Genomic DNA, 23796 nt, shown 5'->3' with positions numbered 1-23796 from the left:
GCTGGCTACGATACACTAATTTTTCACTCAAGAATCTGTTGCACAGATTTTTTCCCCCTTTCTATTGGCTTTATTTTTTTTAACCATTACTTTTAATTAAAATATAATTAATCTACAATGTTGTTGGTTTCAGGTAGACAGCAAAGTGATTCAGTTATATATGTACTTTTTTTCAGAGTTTTTTTAATGGGTTATTACAAGATACTGAATACAGTTCACTGTGCTTCCTACATGATAGGTCCTTCCTTGTCACATAGCTTTTGAAAAGGATTTTGAACTATTCTTCTGCCCACTTATCATCCTAATATAGAAAGACTGTGAGTGTAAAATCTTTCACCACCTTTTTGCACTGTTTTTCAGGGGAACTTTCCAAACCAAATTCTGAATGAAGAGATAACAGTACTCTCTAAATCTACAGAGCTGAAATTTCTATGTGCCAACCATGCAGAAAATTAGACATAAGTTGTAAGTAGGAAGAAAAGAACCAAGATCAAAATTTCTAAATGAAGAGAGACTTGGGCCTGCCTTCATTCTGTATTATAAATTTTATAAAATGTTCCATCTGAGGAATTGGTTAATAATTGTTAAACTGGTTAAAAATTGACTGAAAATTATTAATCATTAATAATTGATAGGCCAAAGGAAATCTCATTACAAAACTCTTTGAGCATTAAACTTCTTTCATGTCAGCAGTCTTAACCCTGAACTCACTGGTCCAGGAAAATGGCCAAGGATTTTTGTGGCTTGAGACTCAATGTGACTAATGAAATGATTAATAAATTTAGAAAAAGCTAGAACCCAATTTAGAATCATGGGAAAATTACATGACAAATTACAAACCAAAAGATAGCTTGAAAGGAGTCCTTAATACAAGTCTTTTCTGATCAATTACAGCTGACGCTTAGATGGAAAAAGATCAGTTAGAGAAAGAGATATTTGGCTTATACCAGGCACAAGAATTTAGAAATGAATACAGGTCCACAGGATCACTATCCAGACTTACACACGCAGAGATGAAAGAATCAGTGAAGTGACCTCCTTACATCACTGAACGGTTCCACTGGAACCTTACCATGCAGGCACTCCGTCTGCCATCCTCAGTCTTTTCCTGTTTCACAGCTCCTGAAAAGCTACATATTTCATCTTCAGTGCCAGGTTCTTGCTTGACCTTCACTGGATCAGACTTAAAACTAAGACTGGTCTTCTCAGCAGTTCTTCCTGATGACCCACAGCTAACAAAAACAACAAATAAAGGTCACATATGTTTGACTGTGTGGTGTACATTTATATGAAACAATTATATGAAAAGTTCATTAAGTTATATGAAATGTTCATTAAAGTAAAAACAATTTGTTAAGCTCACAGCAGATAAGGATACTTCATAATATGGTTAAGAGGAGTGTATTATAAACTCATAGCTTCAAATTTTAAAAAACGTTTATCAATCTTTCAGAAGACCCTAAACACACTGTATCGCCTGAGGAACCTACAGTACATCATTTAGGGGATCTAGTAAATAATCATTTCCCTAGGCTACTAGTATAGTGACTGCTTCTCTAAATATAACAGAAGTTTAAATTGTTCTCTATTTCCAAAGATCTAAAGGAAACATCAGTAATAGTGGTCCATGAAGTGCCCTTCAAAGGAATCACTATTTCAGCTTTTGAGTCCTAATGTGAGTTAATGTGAAGAGCAGACTCACTGGAAAAGACCCTGATGCTGGGAAAGACTGAAGGCAAAAGGAGAAGAGGACAGAAGAGGATGAGACAGTTAAATAGCATCACCAACTCAATGGATATGAATTTGAGCAAACTCTAGGAGACAGTCGAGAACAGAGGAGCCTAGCATGCTACAGTCCACGGGGTTGCAAAGAGTCAAACACGACTTAGTGACTGAACAACAACCAAAGGCTAAGAGGGACAGATACGTGACTAATTGGCTCTATCTAGATCATAAAGCAAACCACTGGCAAGAGGAGTGAATAAACTTTAAGACTGTATCACTGCCAAAAATGAAAACCCTTTTCACTCAATTTGTACTTTTCTACTAAAAGTACTGATTATTTAAAGTGTAATTTAAAAACAAGTAAATAATATAGAATCAGTCTTCCAAATGCACTTAAATAAAATCCTTACTTTGCACTAAATTATTCAAATTAAAAACAGAAAAATCAGTCAACATTTATTATGTTAACCTTCAGCACAATACATTCTCTCTCTTCCCACACTATAATATCTTAGCTCTCTGTCCACCAAAAAAGTAGAAGAAACCATGAACAATTCAGTAGCAGTGAGTTCAGTAGCCCCTAGTACCCACAAGGTTGTCTCAAAGCACTATTTCCCCACTAATATGACCAGGATTCCTCATACATTTCTTGCCTCAGGCCTGAGATCAGCTATTTGTCTAAGATGAACATGTGACATCATTTCACAACAGGACACAAGAATGTTTAAATGACTACTGGGATTATAGCAAAATAACTAAGAAAAAGTTTGGACAGGCCAAATATGGAACAATTTAATCATCAATAAAAATAACATCCAAAATATTAAAATATGCTTACATATATGAGCTCATAAAGTTAATATTCACTGGTCACTGTTGGAGGGTGCTGGGAATCAACTCATTAAAATAGGTAAATAAAGAGAATCAATTTATTTTGCTTTTCCACTAATCAAATAGTTGGCAGAAAATTTTTCTTTACAGAAGTATTCAAAGAAGGTATAATACAGTAACTAAAATATCATTTTCAAGCCAGAAAAAAAAAAAAGCTAAGGCACTGACAATCACTGTTGCTGTCATAGAAGAATCTACGTTTTATGACCCTGACAGTACACATTACCACCATGAGGTATTAGCCCCATCCCTTTCCCTCAAATCAAACCTGAATCTCATCAAACCTCCTGACCTAAATAGCAATACAGAGAAGAAAACAAAAGGTAGTTTTTACATGAAAAGTTGGGGAAATGAGGAAAACTCTAAGAAAAACAATACATTTTTCTTCAACAAATACAATGAGTTTGACCTCAACATACACGTTGATGGCAATGTATAGGGAGTACTGAATCTGATTAAACAAAAATCATTTTTTAAAAAAGCATTTATGAGAAAAATGGGAAATATGAACATTAACTAGAGCTCTGCTGATTAGAGTTAGCTACCAAATATTTTTTAGGTGTATAATGGTTCAATGGTTATAAAACTTTTAAATCCTTACCTTTTAAGTGATATATAGAGAAACAGTTTCAAATAAAATGACAAAATCTCTGAAATTTATTTAAAATAAATTTAGACTGGGGAATGGGTGGGAGTATAGAATAAATAAAGACTGGCCATAACTTGATCATTGTTGAAGACGGCTGAAAAGTATATGGGAGTTCATTATACTAGTTTATTTTTCAAAATACATATTTGATTTTTCTCAATAAAAATAAACAAGCTATTAATGTAATACTCACCTGCCTCGACTACCAGTACTAGAAGTACTAGGGGGTCTCACAGGTGTGTGAGAATTGGATAAACCTGAAAATTAATAAGTCAAAATGAATATCTATGCAGGTAAGAAAATTCAGAATTCTACCTACCCACTACAGAATTCAAGTATTATTATAAAGCAGTTCAGCAATTCTTGGAAATCAGACCTAGTCTTAGTCTCTAAGTCAAGGATTTCATGTGTAATCATTGGCAACTGTCAATCAGATTCTCTCAGCTGAGCCCAGAAAGCATTCTCAGAATCCTCTCAGAGCAACACTATTCAATCAATGGAAACTACCATATCAAGAGAAAGCTATTTGCCATCCCACCCAAAGTCATTTGATAAATATCCTACTTAGATTCCTATTAATTATTCTTTAAAAGTCCTGGAATACATTCATTAAACCTCAAAAATAGTATTAATCAAAAAATGTATTAAATCTGGATTTTCATGAGATGCATCATTAAGTCTGAACTGTTCTAACTCTAGAAATAATGAAGTGGTATGTTTCAGTAAGAAACATGAAAAATACATTCCATAACCACTTCCACAGTGTCCATCTATTTCGAGCTGCTTTAATAATTCATTCATGTCAAAGGGTTAATAAAACTGGGATTTTGGAAGAGGTCTCTATCTCATGGACTTGACTGGCCACTGAAAATTGAACTGCAAATTGAAAATTCACTTGCTCTTTCTCATTTCTTGCTTTTTGAACAAATTTTCGATTTTTTCATTATTTAACAAAGTGTTTTAAACTTGAGTTGAAACCAAAGAATTCTTCAATTGACAACCTGTGTTGTAAAATAGAAGACATGGAGAGTAAATATATCTACAAATCCAGCAAAAAACATAAATACAGCTGGAGGTTGAGGGAGGGGAAAATGAGAGTTCTGAAGAGTGTATACCACAGATACATATTATTTCAATTCACTGAAGACTGCCAACAACATTTGAAGAAAAATAATTAGAGCAATCAGGAAAAAAAATATTATTATAATGGTTAAGTTTCTGTCTCAACTTGGCTAGAATATGGTACCAGTTCTTTGTGGAAAGGTATTTATTAGGTTGGTGCAAACGTAATTTTGGTTTTTGCATTGTTTAGATTTGCCATTTGATACTGGAATACATTCTAAATAAATGTGGTTATGTTATACATCATTTTAATGCACATTTCTCACTTTTTTTGCTAATGACTTATTACTTGCTGTTTATTTTATATTTATTTTAGATAAGGGAAATGATGTTAGACAAAAAGCAATCAATCTCATCTTTGATTTTCTTATTTAAGTTCAAAATGGGTGGTAAAGCAGCAGGGACAACTTGCAATATCAGCAACGCATTTGGCCCAGGAATTGCTAACACACACACAGTGCAGTGGTGGTTCAAGAAGTTTTGCAAAGGAGACAAGAACCTTGAACATGAGGAGTACAGCGGCTGGCCATTGGAAGTTGACAACGACCAGTTGAGAGTCATCATCGATGCTGATCCTCTTCCAACTACACAAGAAGTTGCCAAAGAACTCAACATCGACCATTCTACAGTCATTCGGCATTTGAAGCAAGTTGGAAAGGTGAATAAGCTTGATAAGTAGGTGCTTCATGAGCTGACCAGAAATCAAAAAAATCGTCATTTTGAAGTGTTGTTTCCTCTTATTCTACGCAACACCACCAATCATTTCTCCACTGGATTGTGAGGTTGATGAAAAGTGGATTTTATATAACAACTGGTGATGACCAGCTCAGTGACTTAAGCTCCAAAGCACTTCCCAAAGCCAAACTTGAACCAAAAAAAGGGTTATGGTCTCTGTTTGGTGGTCTGCTGCCTGTCTGACCCACTACAGTTTTCTGAATCCTGGCAAAACCATTACATCTGAGAAGTATACTCACCAAACTGATGAGGTGCACCAAAAACTGCAATACCTCAGCCAGCATCGGTCAACAAAAAGAGCCCAATTCTTCTCCACAAACCTGACCGCATGTCAGACAACCACTGCTTCAAAAGTTGGAACAAATTTGGCTACAAAGTTTTGCTTTATCCACCATATTTAAGTGACTTTTCACAAACCAACTACCACTTCTTCAGGCATCTCAACTACTTTTTGCAGGAAAAATGCTTCCACAACCAGTAGGATGCAGAAAATGCTTCCAAGAGTTCATCGAATCCTGAAGCATGATTTTTATGCTACAGGAATGAACAAACTTATTTCTTATTGGCAAAAATGTGCTGATTGTAATGGTTCCTATTTTGATTAATAAAGATGCATTTGAGCCTAACTAGAATGATTTAAAGTCAAGGTCCAAAACCGCAATTACTTTTGCATCAACATGATAGATGTTACTGACATTTAAGTCAGTAGATACTGAGTAAAACATAATGAAGGTGGGTCTCTAACCAGTTGAAGACCTTAAAAGATTGAGTTCCCTAGAGCAAGAAGGAATTTTGCCTGAACTCAAGACTGGCATCAACTCTTCCCTGGGTTTCCACTCTCCTGACAAGCCCTAACAATCACATAAGCCAATTAATTCCTTAACCTCTGTCTCCTCTCTCTCCCCACACACACACCCTTCTACTGTTGGTTTTGTTTCTCTGGAGAATCCTAATACATACACTGAGAGATACTTTTTTAAGATGTTACAGAAATGAGGCGGTACCTCAACTGACTTTACCTGATGATCCTGGAGATAGGGCAGAGGGTCCTGGGGAGGGATTCATGGTGCTTGTGGGCTGTGGGGGTAGGTGACTGCCTGAGATGTATCTACTTAGCAGATTATCTAAACTACTTGAACCAGCATCTTCCAACTAAAGAAAAAGAACAAAAAGATAAATTTGCTTTGATTAAAGCAGATAACTTATTTCATTAATATAATCATTTATACTCAGTTTACTAAAACAGATTATCCTATATCAAACTCAGCTTAATTGTTGCTTCCTTATCCTCCTGAGGACCCACACAATATAGTTTATGCAAATATAGCTATAATTAAAATGATTCAATAAATACCTGGCAGCTCCAGACAAAGCCCAATAACCCACTAAATCCCTTGTGTTTTACTATGCAAATAGTTCTGACACACCCTTACTCTCTTGCCTTTTCTCAAGGCTGATGTAGGATCCTGTTTTCAGCATCTTTGTCCCTAGCATCCCCCTAACTTCATTTCAACATCCATGGTCGTGCCAAAATCGTTCAACTAAACAGATACCTAACTACGTCCGTATCTAATTTAAAAGTTCTGAAAAGTCTATTACTCAACAGAAAGCCTTTAACTTGAGGTATAAGGTCCCTTATTACACACAAAAAAGGAGGCACTCAAAAGAAAAACTAAGCCCTTTTAGCACATTGGATGCAGTAAGTTAAAAGCCAGAGGACCTGGTGCTGTGACTGTGGGCTAGCTCCCAATTTGAACATCAGCTCTCTGTCTCCTACTCACAGGGGAGGACTATGCTGATGAGATGGAAAAATATTCACGGAGAAAAATAAATAGTAGCAAAAAATATTTAACTATGGAAATTACCTTAAGAAAAATTTTATACTATCCCGTATCAGAAATGGTCAAATTATTCTTAATTAAATAATTGCTCATCTTCTGGATCTTCTTGCTTATCTACTGATCTATTTTTACCCACATCTGCCTCTTTTAATCTTCTCGCTTACTAGAGGCAAGATCACTTTTTAGGCAAATCTACTTCTCATTCAAAACAGGAAACTGGGGCTTAGTGGTTAAGAATTCGCCTTGCAATGTAAGGAATGACAGTTCAAACCCTGGTCCAGGAAGATCCCACATGTGGTGGAGTAGCTAAGACCATGTGCCACAACTACTGAGCCAGTGCTCTAAAGCTCCTAAGCTGCATATAGTGAGCCCATGGACTACAATGACTGAAGCCTGTGCACCTAGAACCCGTGCTCCACAACAAGAGAAGCCACTGCAATAGTGGCCCATGCACGGCACAGAGAGTAGCTCCCTCTCGGCACAACTAGAGAAAGCCCATGTGCAGCCACGAGGACCCACCACGTGGGGCCAAGAAGTCAGTCTTTAAAAAAAACCCCAAAACTGAAGACATATTGGTACATTTACTTCTCACTCTCCTTTCCCCCTTAAAATCACACTGATTTTCAAGGCTATAAAACAGGAAAGAGCGGCATCAAGTCTTGAAGAGAAACTACAAATATAAACCAAGGTAGAATTGGACTGACAATAACAATGATCAGAATAAAGCAGCTCACAACATACTACAGGCAAGAAAGGACTCTCCTGAAGTAAATAGCTTTCATCATAAAAAGAAGCTGAACCTATCAACAAAGTGGAAGGAAGGTACCTCAAGACAAAACGGGCCATTTATGATAAGCTCACAGCTAACATTATACCTAACAGGGAAAAGCTGAAGTGAAAGCGTCTCCTGTAAGATCAGGAACAGACAAGGATGACTACTCTCACTACTACTATTCAACAGTATTAGAAGTCCTAGCCAGAGTAATTAGGCAAGAAAAAGAAGCAAGAAGTAAAACTGTCACTATCTGCAGATGACATGGCATTATATGTAGAAAACCCTAAAGACTTCACCCAAAACCTGTAAGAATAAATGAATTCAGTAAAGTTGCAAGACACAAAAATCAATATATGAGAATCTGCTGCATTTCTGTACACTAATAATGATCTATCAGAATAAGAATTTAAGAAAACAATCCCAGGGGAGTTCCTTGGATTGGCTAGTGGTTAGGATGCCAGGCTTTCACTATCAGGCCCAAGATCAATTTCTTGTCAGGGAAATGAGACCCTGCAAACCGTGTGGCACGGCCAAATAAATAGTCTGTGCTCCACAAAAAGAGAAGCCACCTTAACGAGAAGCCCATTCACTGCAACAAAGAGTAGCCCCCCACTCATTGCAACTAAAACCTCAGCACAACCAAAAATTAAAAAATGAATCAATGTAATTTTTAAGAGTACTAAAATCACATGAAAAAGAATAAACCACCTAGGAATAAACTTAACCACGAGGTCAAAGATATATACACTGAAAACTGTACAACACTGATAAAAGAAACTGTAAGACACAAATAAATGCAAACATAGTCTGGGCTCATGGGCTGGAAGAATTAATACTGTTAAAATGTTCATAATAACGAAAGCAATCTTCAAATTCAATGCAATCCCTATCAAAATTCCAATGGCAGTTTTCACAGAAACAGAACAAACAATCCCACAACTTCTTTGGAGCCACAAAAAAAACACAAATAGCCAAAGCAATCTTGGGAAAGAAGAAAGTTGGAGGCATCATAGGCCAGGATTTCAAAGCCACAGTAATTAAAACAGTATGATACTGGCATAAAACCAGACAGACAGTTCAATAGAAAAGAAGAGCCAGAAATAAACTTCTACATATATGGTCAATTAATATAAGACAAAGGAACCAAGAATATACGACAAGGAAAGGATAGTCTCTTCAATAAACATTGTTGGGAAAACTGGACAGCCACATGCAAAAGAACAAAACTAGACTACTATCTTACACCATACACAGAAACCAGCTCAAAGTGGATCACTCAAAGACCTGAGTGGAAGACGTAGAAGAAAGCATAGGCAGTGATAAGCTCCTGGACACTGATTGTGGCAATGATTTTTTGGATCTCATTCCAAAAGCAAAATTAAACAAGTGGGACTACATTCAAACTAAATAGCTCCTCCACAACGAAGGAAATCAGCAACAAAATGAAAAAGAGACATACTGAAGGAAGAAAATATCCATAAATCATATATCTGATAAAGGGTTAATATCCAAACTACATAAAGAACTCACACAACTGAAGAGTAAAAAAACTAAACAATCTAGGGACTTCCCTGGCAGTCCAGTGATTAAGACTCTGTGCTTCCACTGCATGGGATGAGGGAACTAAGATCCTACATGCAGCTCCCCAAAATCCAATTAAAAATTGGGCAGAGAATTTGAATAGACATTTTCCCAAAGAAGACAGAGATGGCCAACAGGTACATGCAAAGGTGCTCGACATCACCAATCCTCAGGGAAATGCAAATCAAAACCACAGTGAGCTATCACTTCACCCTAGTTAGAACGACTATTATCAAAAACACAAGAGATAACAAGTGCTGGTAAGGATGTAGAGAAAAGGGAACCCTTGTGGACTGTAGTGAGAGTGTAAACTGGTACATCCACTATGGAAAACAGTACAGAAGTTTCTTTGAAAGTTAAAAACAGAACTATCACACGATTCAGCAATTTCACTTCTGGGTATTTACACGAAGAAAACAAAAAACACTAATATTTTTCTAATGTAATTTTTTGGCCACATCAAGGCATGCAGGATCTTAGTACCCCAACCAGGACCAAATCTGTGCCCTCTGTAGAAGCATGGAGTCTTAAACTCTGGACCACCATGGAAGTCACCCAAAACACAAATTTGAAAATATATTTATGTGCCCCCATTTCACTGCAACGTTATTTATAACTAAGATATAAAAACAATCTAAGTGTCCATCAAGAGATGAAGAAATAAAGCTATAGATAAATGAATAAAATTGTGTGATATACGCATATACACAATGGAATAAATATTAGCCATAAAAAGGAAATCTTGTCACATGTGACAATATGAATGGACCTGAAGGCATTAAGCTAAGTGAAATAAATCAGACAAATACCATATGGTCTCAGTTATATGTGGAATTTAAAAACAAACAAAAACAGAATCAAGCTTATAAATACAGATAGATTTGTGGTGGGCAGAGGTGGTAAGTGGGTGAAAGGGATCAAAAAGTACAAACTTCCAGCTATGAAATAAATCATGGGGAGGTAATGTATAGCATGGTGACTCTTATTAACACTCTATTATATATCTGAAGATTTACTTTCTTCGCAACTTTCAAAGTCCTCCTCTCACACACACAAAATTTTTATGTATGGTGACTGATGTTAACTAGAATTACTGTGGTAATCATTTTATAATGGATACAAATATTAAATTACTATGCTGTACAACTGAAACTAAGTCAATCACACCTTAATTGTAAAAAAAGGTAAATAGGCCTTTCTCATAAAGCCCTTTAAAAACCTAATGTCACAGACATAAAAGGCAGAAAGTGAGAGCATGCTGTGGGCTAGCTAGAGGGATGATTAAGAGATATGAAGAGTTATGCCTGCTCAATGGTCACAGCTATTGGCCAAGGATTCACTTGTTAAGCTGTAACTAGAGGAAAATCCCTAGCTGTAACTAAAATTACCTAGAAAATTTGTGAGGAGGGACAGTTCCAAACATGAGCCACAGACAGAAGGTGAGCTATATCTCACCTAAACATAAAGGAGCAGATAGGATGATTCAAAACAGACATGAAAGTTCATGTTACCTATTTCTATTGCCACTCCTTTTACACTCTCCCACCTACAGTTTGCATCTCTGGCCCAAGTGACAACCCTAGAGTCACCCCAGAGAAGAGTGAGAATATTAGGAAGAGGCAAACTGCAAGTACATAAAAGGGCTTCTCTGATGCCACTACAGCACCAGCAGAGGAATGCCAGTGCAAGTATTTACCTCGATGTTTCATCAAGCATGGACTGAGTCACTGTAACTAAAGTCAGAAGTCTAACTGGAGAAATATTAATTCACATATTTATTAAACCAATGTTAGTTACGTATCCTTGAATAACAGCATGGAACAGGTATGTGCTATATAAATAATTTCTAAGAATTCAAAGGAAAAAGACAACCTACAAAGGAATGAAAATAATCAATGAACTGGACCTCCCTGGTGAGATCTGCCTGCCAATGCAATGGACAGGGGTTTGATTCCTGATCCAAGGAGATCCCACATGCCAGAGGGTAACTAAGCCCATGTGCCACAATTACTGAGCCCACGCTCTAATACCCTGTGTGCCCTCGCGCCCTAGAGGCTGTGCTCTTCAACGAGAAGCCACCACAATGAGAAGGCCAAGCACCACAACTAGAGTAGCCCTGCTCACCACAACCAGACAAAGCCCATGCAGCAAAGAAGACCCAAGGCAGCCATTAATAAATCAGTAAACATTTTTTAAGCATCAATGAACCTAAAAAAAGATAAAAAACCTCACAAATTAAAGAAATATACATGAAATCAACAAATGTCATTTTTACCTATCACACTGGTAAAGATGGAAGACAGCCACTATCAGGAACACAGTACAGAATGGGTATTCTATAACATTTAAATTTACATATAAATATCAGAAAGACACACATGGTTTACCCAAGACTTCATATTATCCAGTATAGTATCCAAATAAATTAAGTTACTATGTCAAGTATGGAAAACTGTTTACAAAGAATTTAACACTATTGTTTAATAATCTAACAATAAATAATAATTTAACACAACTATTGTTTAATAAATCTAATCTGAACAGAATCTAATATTCACTTAACTATTCAAAAAGAATCCAGGTTCATCATATATTCCCTCAAAGTCAAAATTACTAACACATATTACAATTCTTCTGGAGATGAACAGTAAAGTGAAATAAAAAATAATTCAACTTGAGAGAAGTCTATTTAAATCAACTTCGACTCTATAGTGGATAGCTGTAATGACCAGTATTAAGATGTATCAATGAATACCTGAAATTGCTTTGTATTCATTTCCTGTCTGCACTGCACAGTTAATGCTCCCTTGTCTGCTTCCTGTGTAAACGCCCCCAACATTCTTTTCACTATACCACAGAAAACTACAGGGTAGGAGAAATAGGTTTACTTCCCTTTCTATTTTTGGTTGTACTTCTGTGGTAACCACCTCAAACTGCTTTAAAAACAGGTGTCAATGAGTATTTGCAAAGGAAGCGTGTTAGTTGCTCAGTCATGTCTGACTCTCTGCAACCCTATGGATTGTAGCCCACCAGGCTCCTCTGTCCATAGAATTCTCCAGGCAAGAATACTGGACTGGGTTGCCATTTCCTGGATTTTTCTGATCCAGGGATCAAACCCAGGGCTTCTGCATTGCAGGCAGATTCTTTACCATCTGAGCCACAAGGGAAGCCCAGAGTATTGGCACAGATGTGGAATAACTGAAATCCTCATACACGAACACTGGTGAGAATATAAAATGGTGCAGCCACTGTGAAGAGTTGGGTAGTTCCTCAAAAACTTCTATGACCCTGAATTCTACTCCCACAAATTTAGAAAACTGATAATCTATGTTCACAAAAACTTACACACAAATGCTCACAGCAGCATTACTCCTAAGAGTCAAGAAGTAGAAAATCAAATGTCCATCAACTGATGACAGATGAACAAATTTGATATATTCATAGAACAGAATATTCAGACAAAAGAAGGAATTAAGTACTGATATATGCTACAACATAGATGGACCTGGTAAACATTATGCTAAGTGAAAGAAGCCAGAAACAAAAGGCCACATATTGCATAAGTTCATACATACAAAATGTCCAGAATAGGCAAATTCATAAAAACAAAATAAATTTGTGGTTTCCAGGGACTGGAAAAAGGGAAATGGAGAGTGACTGCAAATGGGTAGTTTCTTTTAAGGTGACGAAAATGTTCTAGAATTAGATAGTGTTGATGGTTGCACAATCTTGTGAATATACTAAGAACCACGGACTGTACTGTCCATTTCTTAAAAGTTGGATCTCATGGTATGAGAATTATATCTCAATTTTTTAGAGCAGCCAATACTTTAATAAAACAGTAAATAAAGTTAGGCCATATGTCTGCAAGGAGGAAAAGGTTCATGACAGAAAACATGGATCCTGTTCTTCCTATCCCACTTAGAAAAACTAAAGATGGGAGGGGATATATTCTGGAACTTCTTGTCTTGATTCCAAAGCTCTTGCGCAAGCTAACAAGAAAAGTCTAATAAGGGCTCATTTGCCTTATGATACTCAGGCTTTTCAAAAATGTGGAGCATCCTTCCTTCCTTCATCTGTTCTCTGTTAGAGTAGCCCTAGAAAATTATGTAAAGTTTGACATTAGCAACCTAAGCTTGCTAACCTTTGAAAGTTTCTTAAGAATTGGAAACAAGTCTTATTTCTTTTTATCTTCAGCGTCCACTTCAGCATGCAACGAGTGCTTGAATGACTCCTGTAACACTGTACCTAACTATCCCTGGTTGCCTGCTGCTGCTGCTGCTAAGTTGCTTCAGTAGTGTCCGACTCTGTGCGACCCCATAGATGGAAGCCCACCAGGCTCCCCCGTCCCTGGGATTCTCCAGGCAAGAACACTGGAGTGGGTTGCCATTTCTTTCTCCAATGCATGAAAAGTGAAAAGTAAAAGGGAAGTTGCTCAGTCGTGTCCGACTCTTAGCGACCCCATGGGCTGCAGCCTACCAGGCTCCTCCGTCCATGAGGGGTGCCATTGCCTTCTACACCCTGGTTGCCTAGAGCCCCTCAATACTCTACTTTTCCATACCTACAATCCCAAACCATCTCCCCACTACCTCTATGGATAGCAGTGGGAGAGAAATGGATTTGCAATCAGGTGCTAAGCTTTGAAATGCAACTTACCATTTATTGGATGACTCTGAGAAAGTTACTAACCTCTCTTACTCTCTTTCATGAAATAAGGATACTAGATATCATGAGATGATTTCAAGCATTAAACTGAAATTTTATAAATTATAAGCTTACAACTTACAAATTTTATTTTTTATCGATATATTCCAAAATTCTACACTGTATAGTCCAGTACTCTTAACACCACTACACCTACTAATCACTTAGCCAAAAGATTTCTCCTATTACCAGGGAAGCAATCAGATTAAGAGAATTCACAAGTTAGTGATTCTGAGACAATTCTAAAGTTATAGAAACATCCTTTAAAACTATACTGTAAATCCACTAAATACATAAACACTAAATTGCAGCCACCAAGTCTCACGGGTCCTAATGTTTTAGCGATTTCACTGCTCCTTGCTCCCACAGTGACCCTTGAATCTAAAAAACTCATACTATACATGAGATGACTCAATACAACCTTTAAGTTTTATACTAATTTTTTTAATGTTTTTAATTCAAATACATTTATAAAATTTTAGAAGGCACCAAATGATATTCTTCTTCAGAAATAATGCTACAGGTGAAAGGGACACAACAGCTCCGAGACCCATCCTGCCCATCTTCTACTCCTCACTATTACTTCCTCTCTCAGTACTACCCCTGTACATGCCTGATAGCTGCACCTTCCAACCTCCTCCTTTCTCAGTCAAACCTATCTGCACAAGTTTCTTTTGCACCTAACAGAAGATTCACAAAAATTTAATTTATTTTGGTCCTAGGTCTTCTCTCTGGATCTAATGAAGCAAAAGTACTGCATTAAACACTAGGTTTGCCTGCTGGCAGGTGATAGGTAAGCAAAGCTGACGCCCTGTAGCTTTAAAATATTGAGAAGTACTAGGTCTAGCACATGAAAGTTTTTAAAATTCAAATATTTAGACCAAATTTTTTTGAAATTTCAAAACAAATATTGCAGCTGCATTAAAGAAAAATACAAAAGCAACCAGAAATATATACTCAACTCCCTAATTAACAGAAGGTTTTAAATCTCTCATTCAACTTAAATACAAACCTGTATAGGTGGAATATCTGGCAGCGACGGAAGGTTTTCTGGATTGGTAACTGAGGGAATTAATTCTATTGCAGTAACAGATGGGCTGGTGGGACCTCGATTTGCATTCGCCATAGTAGCTGTAGTAGGGCTGGTTGGATTGACTGGGTTGTTATGTACTGACACAACAGGAAAGGGTCCAGCATGCCCTGGATTTGAATGCTGTTAGGAAAAGAAGATGTTATCATTACTTGATCTGCCAGGATAGCCTAATATGAACAGTATCTTGATGACAATTTTCAGTTAAGTAAGGATATAAAAATTCAGTGTTTGATACCTCTGCCTGAGAGACAAAGAAATGAGCCCACTCAAACTTCCACAGGAAAAATAAAATTCAAACTTAGCCATTTCATTTTCTGTCCATTTTTGTATACTATTTAGGAAAAAAAAATACCTGCAAACAATTGTACCCTGTCAGTCTGGTGATATGATTTTACTTGAGAACAAAGATACATAAAAATAGATGATCTGGAAGTCCCTAAAGTTTTCAATCATCAGACACAGAGAACCTCTATTCTGTCTATATTTCACTTTGACACTTTTGTCTTAATAAAAATAATTGTGTATTGTGTAACTAATATGGTAGAAAGAATGACAAATTTACAAATGGAAACATGGTTATCAATCCCTAACTCTTAATTCTGTGTGACTTTAGGCAAAATCACAATCTTGGTAATTTAGAAATGTGGAAAATGACAAATGAAAATGGACACTTGTCTTTTTGAGGGTTTTTATGAGGATCAGTTAAGATAACATACAGAATTTAGAGACGAGCTAACACCTATCCTACTCAAACTCTTCCAGAAAACTGCAGAGGAAGGTAAACCGCCAAACTCACTCTATGAGGCCACCATCACCCTAATACCAAAATCAAACAAAGATCCCACAAAAAAAAAAATTACAGGCCAATATCACTGATGAACATAGATGCAAAAATCCTTAACAAAATTCTAGCAAACAGAATCCAACAACGTATTAAAAAGATCATGCATCACGACCAAGTGGGCTTTATCCCAGGGATGCAAGGATTCTTCAATATTCACAATTTAATCAAATTGAAAGATAAAACCATATGATTATCTCAATAGATGCAGAAAAAGCCTTTGACAAAAAAACCCTCCAGAAAGCAAGTATGGAAGGAACATACCTTGATATAATAAAAGCCATATATGATAAACCCACAGCAAACATTATCCTCAATGGTGAAAAACTGAAAGCATTTCTCCTAAAGTCAGGAACAAGACAAGGGTGCCCATTCTCACCACTACTATTCAACATAGTTTTAGAAGTTTTAGCCACAGCAGTCAGAAAAGAGAAAGAAATAAAAGGAATCCAGACTGGAAAAGAAGAAGTAAAACTCTCACTGTATGCAGAGAACATGAAACCCTAAGGACACCACCAGAAAATTACTAGAGCTAATCACTGAATATAGTAAAGCTGCAGGATATAAAATTAATACACAGAAATCCCTTGCATTCCTATACACTAACAATGAGAAAACAGAAAGAGAAATTAAGGAAATAATTCCATTCACCATTGTGTTGAAAAGAATGAAATACTTAGGAATAAATCTATCTAAAGAAACAAAAGACCTATATACAGAAAACTATAAAACACTGATGAAAGAAATCAAAGATGACAAAAATAGATGGAGAAATATACCATGTTCATGGATCAGAAGAATCAATATAGTGAAAATGAGTATACTACCCAAAGCAACCTACAGATTCAATGCAATCCCTATCAAGCTACCAATGGTATTTTTCACAGAACTAGAACAAATAATTTCACAATTTGTATACAAATGCAAAAAACCTTGAATAGCCAAAGCCATATTGAGAATGAAGAATGGAACTGGAGGAATCAACCTACCTGACTTCACAGACTATGCTACAAAGCTACAGTCATTAAGACAGTATGGTACTGGCACAAAGAAATACAGATCAATGGAACAAAATAGAAAGCCCAGAGATCCACGCACCTATGGACACCTTATCTTTGACAAAGGAGGCAAGAATATACCAAGGAGAAAAAACAATTTCTTTAACAAGTGGTGCTGGGAAAACTGGTCAACTACTTGTAAAAGAATGAAACTAGAAGACTTTCTAACACCATACACAAAAATAAACTCAAAATGGATTAAAGATCTAAACGTAAGACCAGAAACTGTAAAACTCCTAGAGGAAAACATAGGCAAAACACTCTCCAACATAAATCACAGCAGGATCCTCTATGACCCACCTCCCACAGTAATGGAAATAAAAGCAAAAATAAACAAATAGGACCTAATTAAACTTAACAGCTTCTGGACAACAAAGGGAACTATAAGCAAGGTGAAAAGACAGCCTTCAGAATGGGAGAAAATAGCAAATGAAGCAACTGGCAAAGGATTCATCTAAAAAATATACAAGCAACTCATGCAGTTCAATTCCAGAAAATAAACGATCCAATCAAAAAATAAGCCAAAGAACTAAACAGACATTTCTCCAAAGAAGACATACAGATGGCTAACAAACACACGAAAAGATGTTCAACATCACTCAGTATCAGAGAAATGCAAATTAAAACCACGATGAGGTACCACTTCACGCCAGTCAGAATGGCTGCGATCCAAAAGGATACAAACAATACATGCTGGAGAGGGTGTGGAGAAAAGGAAACCCTCTTACACTCTTGACGGGAACGCAAACTAGTACAGCCACTATACAGAACAGTGTGGAGATTCCTTAAAAAACTGGAAATAGAAACTGCCATATGACCCAGCAACCCACTGGCGGGCATACACACCAAGGAAACCAGAATTGAAAGAGACACATGTACCTCAATGTTTATCACAGCACTGTTTAGAGTGCTAGGACATGGAAGCAATCTAGATGTCCATCAGCAGACAAATGGATAAGGAAGTTGTGGTACATATACACAATGGAATATTACTCAGCTATTAAAAAGAATGCATTTGAATCAGTTGTAATGAGGCGGATGAAACTGCAGCCTATTATACAGAGTGAAGTAAGTCAGAAAGAAAAACACCAGTACAGTATACTAATGCATATGTATGGAATTTAGAAAGATGCTAATGATGACCCTATATGCAAGACAGCAAAAAGAGACACAGATGTAAAGAACAGACTTTTGGACTCTGTGGGAGAAGGCAAAGGTGGGGTGATTTGAGAGAACAGCACTGAAACACGTATATTATCATATGTGAAATAGATGGCCAGTCCAGGTTTGATGCACGAGACAGGGTACTCAGGGCTGGTGCACTGGGATAACCCTGAGGGATGGGATGGGAAGGGAGGTGGGAGGGTGGTTCAGGATGGGGGACACATGTACACCCATGGCTGATTCATCTCAATGTATGGCAAAAAAATACTTCAATATTTAAAGTAATTAGCTCCAATTAAAATAAATAAACTTTAAAAAAAAAAAAAAAAAAAAGCTACGGTTTTTCCAGTAGTCATATATGGATGTGAGAGTTGGACTATAAGGAAAGCTGAGCACCAAAGAATTGATGCTTTTGAACTGTGGTGTTGGAGAAGACTCTTTGAGAATCCCTTGGACTGCAAAGAGATCCAACCAGTCCATCCTAAAGGAAATCAGTCCTGAACATTCACTGGAATGACTGATGTTGAAGCTGAAACTCCAATACTTTGGCCACCTGATACACAGAACTGACTCATTGGAAAAGACCCTGATGCTGGGAAAGACTGAAGGCAGGAGAAGGAGAAAACAGAGGATGAGCTGGTTGGATGGCATCACCAACTTGATGGACATGAGTCTGAGCAAGTTTCGGGAGTTGGTGATAGATAGGGAAGCCTGGCGTCCATGGGGTTGCAAAGAGTCAAACACGACTGATTGAACTGAACTGAACTGACATACAAAATAAACAAGCTACAAGGATATACTGCATAGCACAGAGAATATAACTAATATTTATAACTATAAATGAAGTATAATCTTCGAAAACTGTGAATCACTATGTTGCACACCTGAAACACATACTATTGAAAATCAACTGTATCTCAATTAAAAAAGAAAACAAAACATCTGCAGTAGGTTTCAGATATATTTTCTCAGGATGAAGAAAATGTCTTCTATTTAGTTTACAAGATTACCATGACTCATTACTTTTATCAGATATCTTTCTGTATCCATTGAGATGATCCTTAATATGGTGATTTAAACTAATAGAGTTGTTTAATGTTCTTGTTGTCTCAAGATAAATTTACTTATATGTGATAAACATACATACATATGTGTTATGTAAAAAAAAAAGATAACATTAAAATCTTTGGGAAATAACTTAGTATATACATATAAATCATCTGAAATATTTTAAAACTTAAAATTCTAACAGTCAGTGATTTCTGTAGGACCCAAAGTCTAAGGATAAGGTCCTAAGATGGTTGGTCTGATTTTGTAGCTTCTGCACCATTCTAAAGGGTGTACCTGCCTCCTGGTACTATTTTAAGGCTTTCTAAGAACTAATGGGTCATTGTGTATGTGAATACTTTTAAGGAAATTAAAATCTAGATAGTCAACCTTCATATATACTTTTTTTCTGAAGAAAACCCAATTTACCTAAGAATGTACCACGGTCTGTGAGTTTTTTCCCAACTATTTCTTTCAAAACTGCCCTTCTCCAAAAATAAAAAATAACACAGGACATCTCTAACTCATCCCTAATCTAATCCAGCATATCACCCCAGCATAAAACACACACACAAAAAAACAACCCTGAAGAGATAGGCAAATGTACAGTTGAAAATAAAGGCATCAATCACCAGATAGTGTCTGGCTCTAAAAACAGATCTTTGGATTGAGCTCTGATGATCATTAATGATCAACAAAAATGATGAAAGGCCTAAAGAAGTTGTCAACTGATAAATCAATGTTGAATTCTGACTTACTCTCAACAGTAAAAGGTAACACACACACAAATATGCATAAATGAACAGGAAAGGAAAAAGGCTCTATCACATAAAGAAATGTATATCTCAAAGAATTTAATTTTTGTTCCCTCATATTCTTCAACCATGTAAATATATATCTTAAACTGTATAGGAATAATTGTAATGAAAATCTGGTCTAAAGAAAAAGTATTAATGCTTGATAATAGCATTATAAACAGAAATCAGAATTTTAAAATCGAAAGACTTCTTTCCAGCAGAAAACTGCAACAAACTGATTCATAGGTCTATCAAACATAAATATATTAAGATAAAATTCTATAAAAGTAGAAAATAAATTCAAGTCAAGGAGAAAAAAGTACGTAATTTTGACTTTCAAAAAATAAATTGCTAAGATAAAGAAATATTGTATGATATCCCTTATATGTGAAATCTAAAAAGAAATAATACAAATGAACTTATTTATAAAACAGAAACAGATTCACAGACTTAGAAAACAAACTTATGGTTACCATGAGGGAACAATGGGGGCAAGGGATAGTCAGGGAGTTTTGGATCGATATGTACACACTGCTATATTTAAAATGAATAACCAACAAGGTATAGCACAGGGAACTCTGTTCAATGTTACGTGGCAGCTTGATAGGAGAGGAATTTACGGGAGAACGGAGACATGTGTATTTATGGCTGAGTCCCTTTGCTCTCCACCCAAAACTATCATAGCACTGTAAATCGGCTATAATCCAAGAGAAAAAAAAGTTTAAGAAAACAACAACAACAACAAAGAAAAACAATCTGCTACAGTATTTGGGACTCCAGTGGATCCACTTAAAAAATAATGCAAGGGTTTTACTCTATAAAGTCAGTATTTATAATATGGTAGACACTAAGCCCTTTGCAATTATTTAAACTTAAACTCAAGGCTGTGGTTTTTCCAGTGGTCATGTATGGATGTGAAAGTTGGACTGTGAAGAAAGCTGAGTGTCGAAGAATTGACGCTTTTGAACTGTGGTGTTGGAAAAGACTCTTGAGAGTCCCCTGGACTGCAAGGAGATCCAACCAGTCCATTCTAAAGGAGATCAGTCCTGGGTGTTCTGGAAGGAATGATGTTAAAGCTGAAACTCGAGTATTTTGGCCACCTCATGCGAAGAGTTGACTCACTGGAAAAGATTCTGATGCTGGGAGGGATTGGGGGCAGGAGGAGAAGGGGACAACAGAGGATGAGATGGCTGGACGGCATCACCAACTCGATGGACATGAGTTTGAGTGAACTCCGGGAGTTGGTGGTAGACACGGAGGCCTGGCGTGCTGCAATTGATGGGGTTGCAAAGAGTCGGACACGACTGAGCAACTGAACTGAACTGAACCTTAAACTTGTAATGGAAGTTTTAAATGTCAGCCTTCAAATGTGAGGTATGTAATACAGTATGTATTTTTCAGAAGAGGTAATTGAGCCAAAAAGTTGGAGGACCACTTCTCTAGGATGGTATCTGTGCAACTTTAGTATGCAGGTCCATCTATATCAGTACAAGTTCACATACTTCTGAGTACTCCCCTCCTGTAAATTCTGATTCAATGGATATGGTTCAGAATGTATTTATGACAAGGTGCCCCAGTAATTCTCATGGCCTTTAAATCATACTTTGAGAGACATCACTCTAACAATGACAAAATGACCTTTTCTTATATATCACTAGAAAGCCTATGTAAAAGTAATCATACCCTCAACAATCTACTATTCAAGCAAAGATTAGAAAACATGCCTCTCTAAACACAAAAGTAGGCATACCTATCCTAAAGTAAACAACACCAAGTAAAGAGAGGAATAAAAAAGTCAAAATGTCACATTAAAAGATCAGAAGAACAATTTCAAGAAACAAGTTTTATTCTTAATTTTATCATTATCTCAGGAACTCTGGGTAAATAACAAGCTCCTTTATTTTTCACTTCTGTAAAATGAATTGGTTGGACTAAATAAGGGATGCTCAACACAAACTATACATTGGGTTTAAAGACATCAAAGCTCTTAAAATTTAATACAAATTTTATGTGTATTTTCCTGGGAAAGGAAGATAACACAGCACTGGTCAAATTCTCAAAGGTATTATTGACCACCCCTCCTCCCTTCCTCCCTCCCAAAACTGATTAAGAAAATTGCTGTCTTTTAGTTTTAAAATTGTATGATTCTTACAAATGTAACTCTAGGCATACTTGTCTTTGGAGGTGTGGCTGCATCATGGAATACTGAGGGCCGCTGTGCCTGGGTATCCCTGGTATTCGGGCAGCATTCTGAGCCAATCTCATCTGATGGGCTTGGAAAGCTCCACAGTTCATGTTGCCTCTTTGCATTGCTTGAACACTGATCAATCTTGGAGGCTGCAAAAGGCATATATTGCATTTATGTAATAATATTTATAATTTTATCTTTCAATCATAAAATGTTACAGTAAAAATAATTTTCTCAGGATAGTAAAAAGTGTAAGTCATTCTGCTTGTGTCTCGCCCCAATCTCCTTCTCTTAGTCTAAGTGTGTTTCAAAGCCTATCAGCATTAATTTAATCAATCCCGGATTAACAGTTTTGATTTGGATGAGAGAGAAGAGAGCAGGGAAGATACAGGAAAGGAAATGATTTGACCAAAGCCTAAAGAACATATCAGGTATCAGACAGAAACAACATGGTTCCTTGACCCAAAACCACAGGTATAGAATAAAACAGATGTGGGATAGAGGGATAAAAATGTGTATACCTCCATAGTGTGTGTGCTCAGTCGCTTAGTGTCAGACTCTTTGCCAAGAACACTGGAGTGGGATGCAATTTCCTACTTCAGGGGATCTTCCTGACCCAGTGATAGAATTCATGTTTCCTGCATACCTCCATAGTACTAGTGAGTTAACTGTTCCCATCATAGTATTTAACTCTTTTCGTTCCTCATACATCCCCCACAGCCATGCCATATCCAAAGAAAATGTTTAAACTGACCTTTGAGCTCTGTCCCTTGATCTCTGTCCCCATCAGTAACTTTGAAATGTGTACCTCACCTATATAGCACAGAGTACATATAGACTTGCGGTCTTCCTGGTTTGTATCAGTAATGTGACGTAGCACTCACCTGCTGCTGTAACATCTGAGGGGCTGCCTGTCTGGAGTGCTGCTGCGTTGCTGTGGTGGTTGTTGGTACGGGAGCAGGCGGCTGCTGCATCCTCATCTGTTGCAACTGCTGATGCTTCTGTGCATACACTTGCTGTTGCATATGTTGAAGTCGAAGCTGTGCTAAGTTAATCTGTCCAGGGGTTTTACTAATGTGGTTTGTCCCTGGAGGAACTTGCCCAACTACAACATTAGGAGTATAACCAGGAGCTGGTTTACTCTCTATTACTAGATTACCTGAAGGATTTAAAAAAATGAGAATAATTTGCATATAATCAACTAACATCTACATCATGGACTAATCATTATATTTTCCTCTTTCCTCTGACAGCTACCACCTCTCGAAGCTCCCAATAGCACAACAAGCAAGGGAGCAAGGTTCAAAGATGGTAACGATCAGAAACCTAATATAGTCCAAAGCCAATTAACTGACTTCTGATTACTTAGAATGATATATTATCTGCCCTTATTTACACAAATGTACAAAAAAATTAAAGAGCTGCAAGATACACTATGAGAAGAGGCCCACCTAGTCAGTCTAAATAAATTCTCTCCCAAGGAGATTCAAGGATATCTGAGATTGCTAATACCGATTCCATCTGCCTTTGAACTGTCAAAATGTGCAGGGCAGAGTACTACACTGTCTTCTATGGACATGTTGAA

The 23796-nt window shown here is 36.9% G+C and overlaps 1 protein-coding gene across 1 annotated transcript in view; it reads right to left on the bottom strand.

The window, feature by feature from the left end:
• The window catches only part of TRIM33 (tripartite motif containing 33), a 141729-nt gene that overhangs the window by 7817 nt on the left and 110116 nt on the right, over positions 1-23796 (bottom strand). Inside the window, exons 9-14 of the mRNA XM_052636645.1 lie at positions 23096-23370; positions 22196-22360; positions 15036-15236; positions 6142-6274; positions 3459-3522; positions 1073-1232 (exon numbers count right to left, since the gene is read on the bottom strand). Coding sequence (XP_052492605.1) covers positions 1073-1232; positions 3459-3522; positions 6142-6274; positions 15036-15236; positions 22196-22360; positions 23096-23370 — 998 coding nt within the window. The remainder of the gene's footprint in view (positions 1-1072; positions 1233-3458; positions 3523-6141; positions 6275-15035; positions 15237-22195; positions 22361-23095; positions 23371-23796) is intronic.

Source organism: Budorcas taxicolor, chromosome 3, assembly GCF_023091745.1.
Source record: "Budorcas taxicolor isolate Tak-1 chromosome 3, Takin1.1, whole genome shotgun sequence".
NCBI lineage: Eukaryota > Metazoa > Chordata > Mammalia > Artiodactyla > Bovidae > Budorcas > Budorcas taxicolor.
The sequence above is the reverse complement of the archived record's forward strand: the minus strand, read 5'-3'. Positions and strand labels throughout refer to the sequence as shown.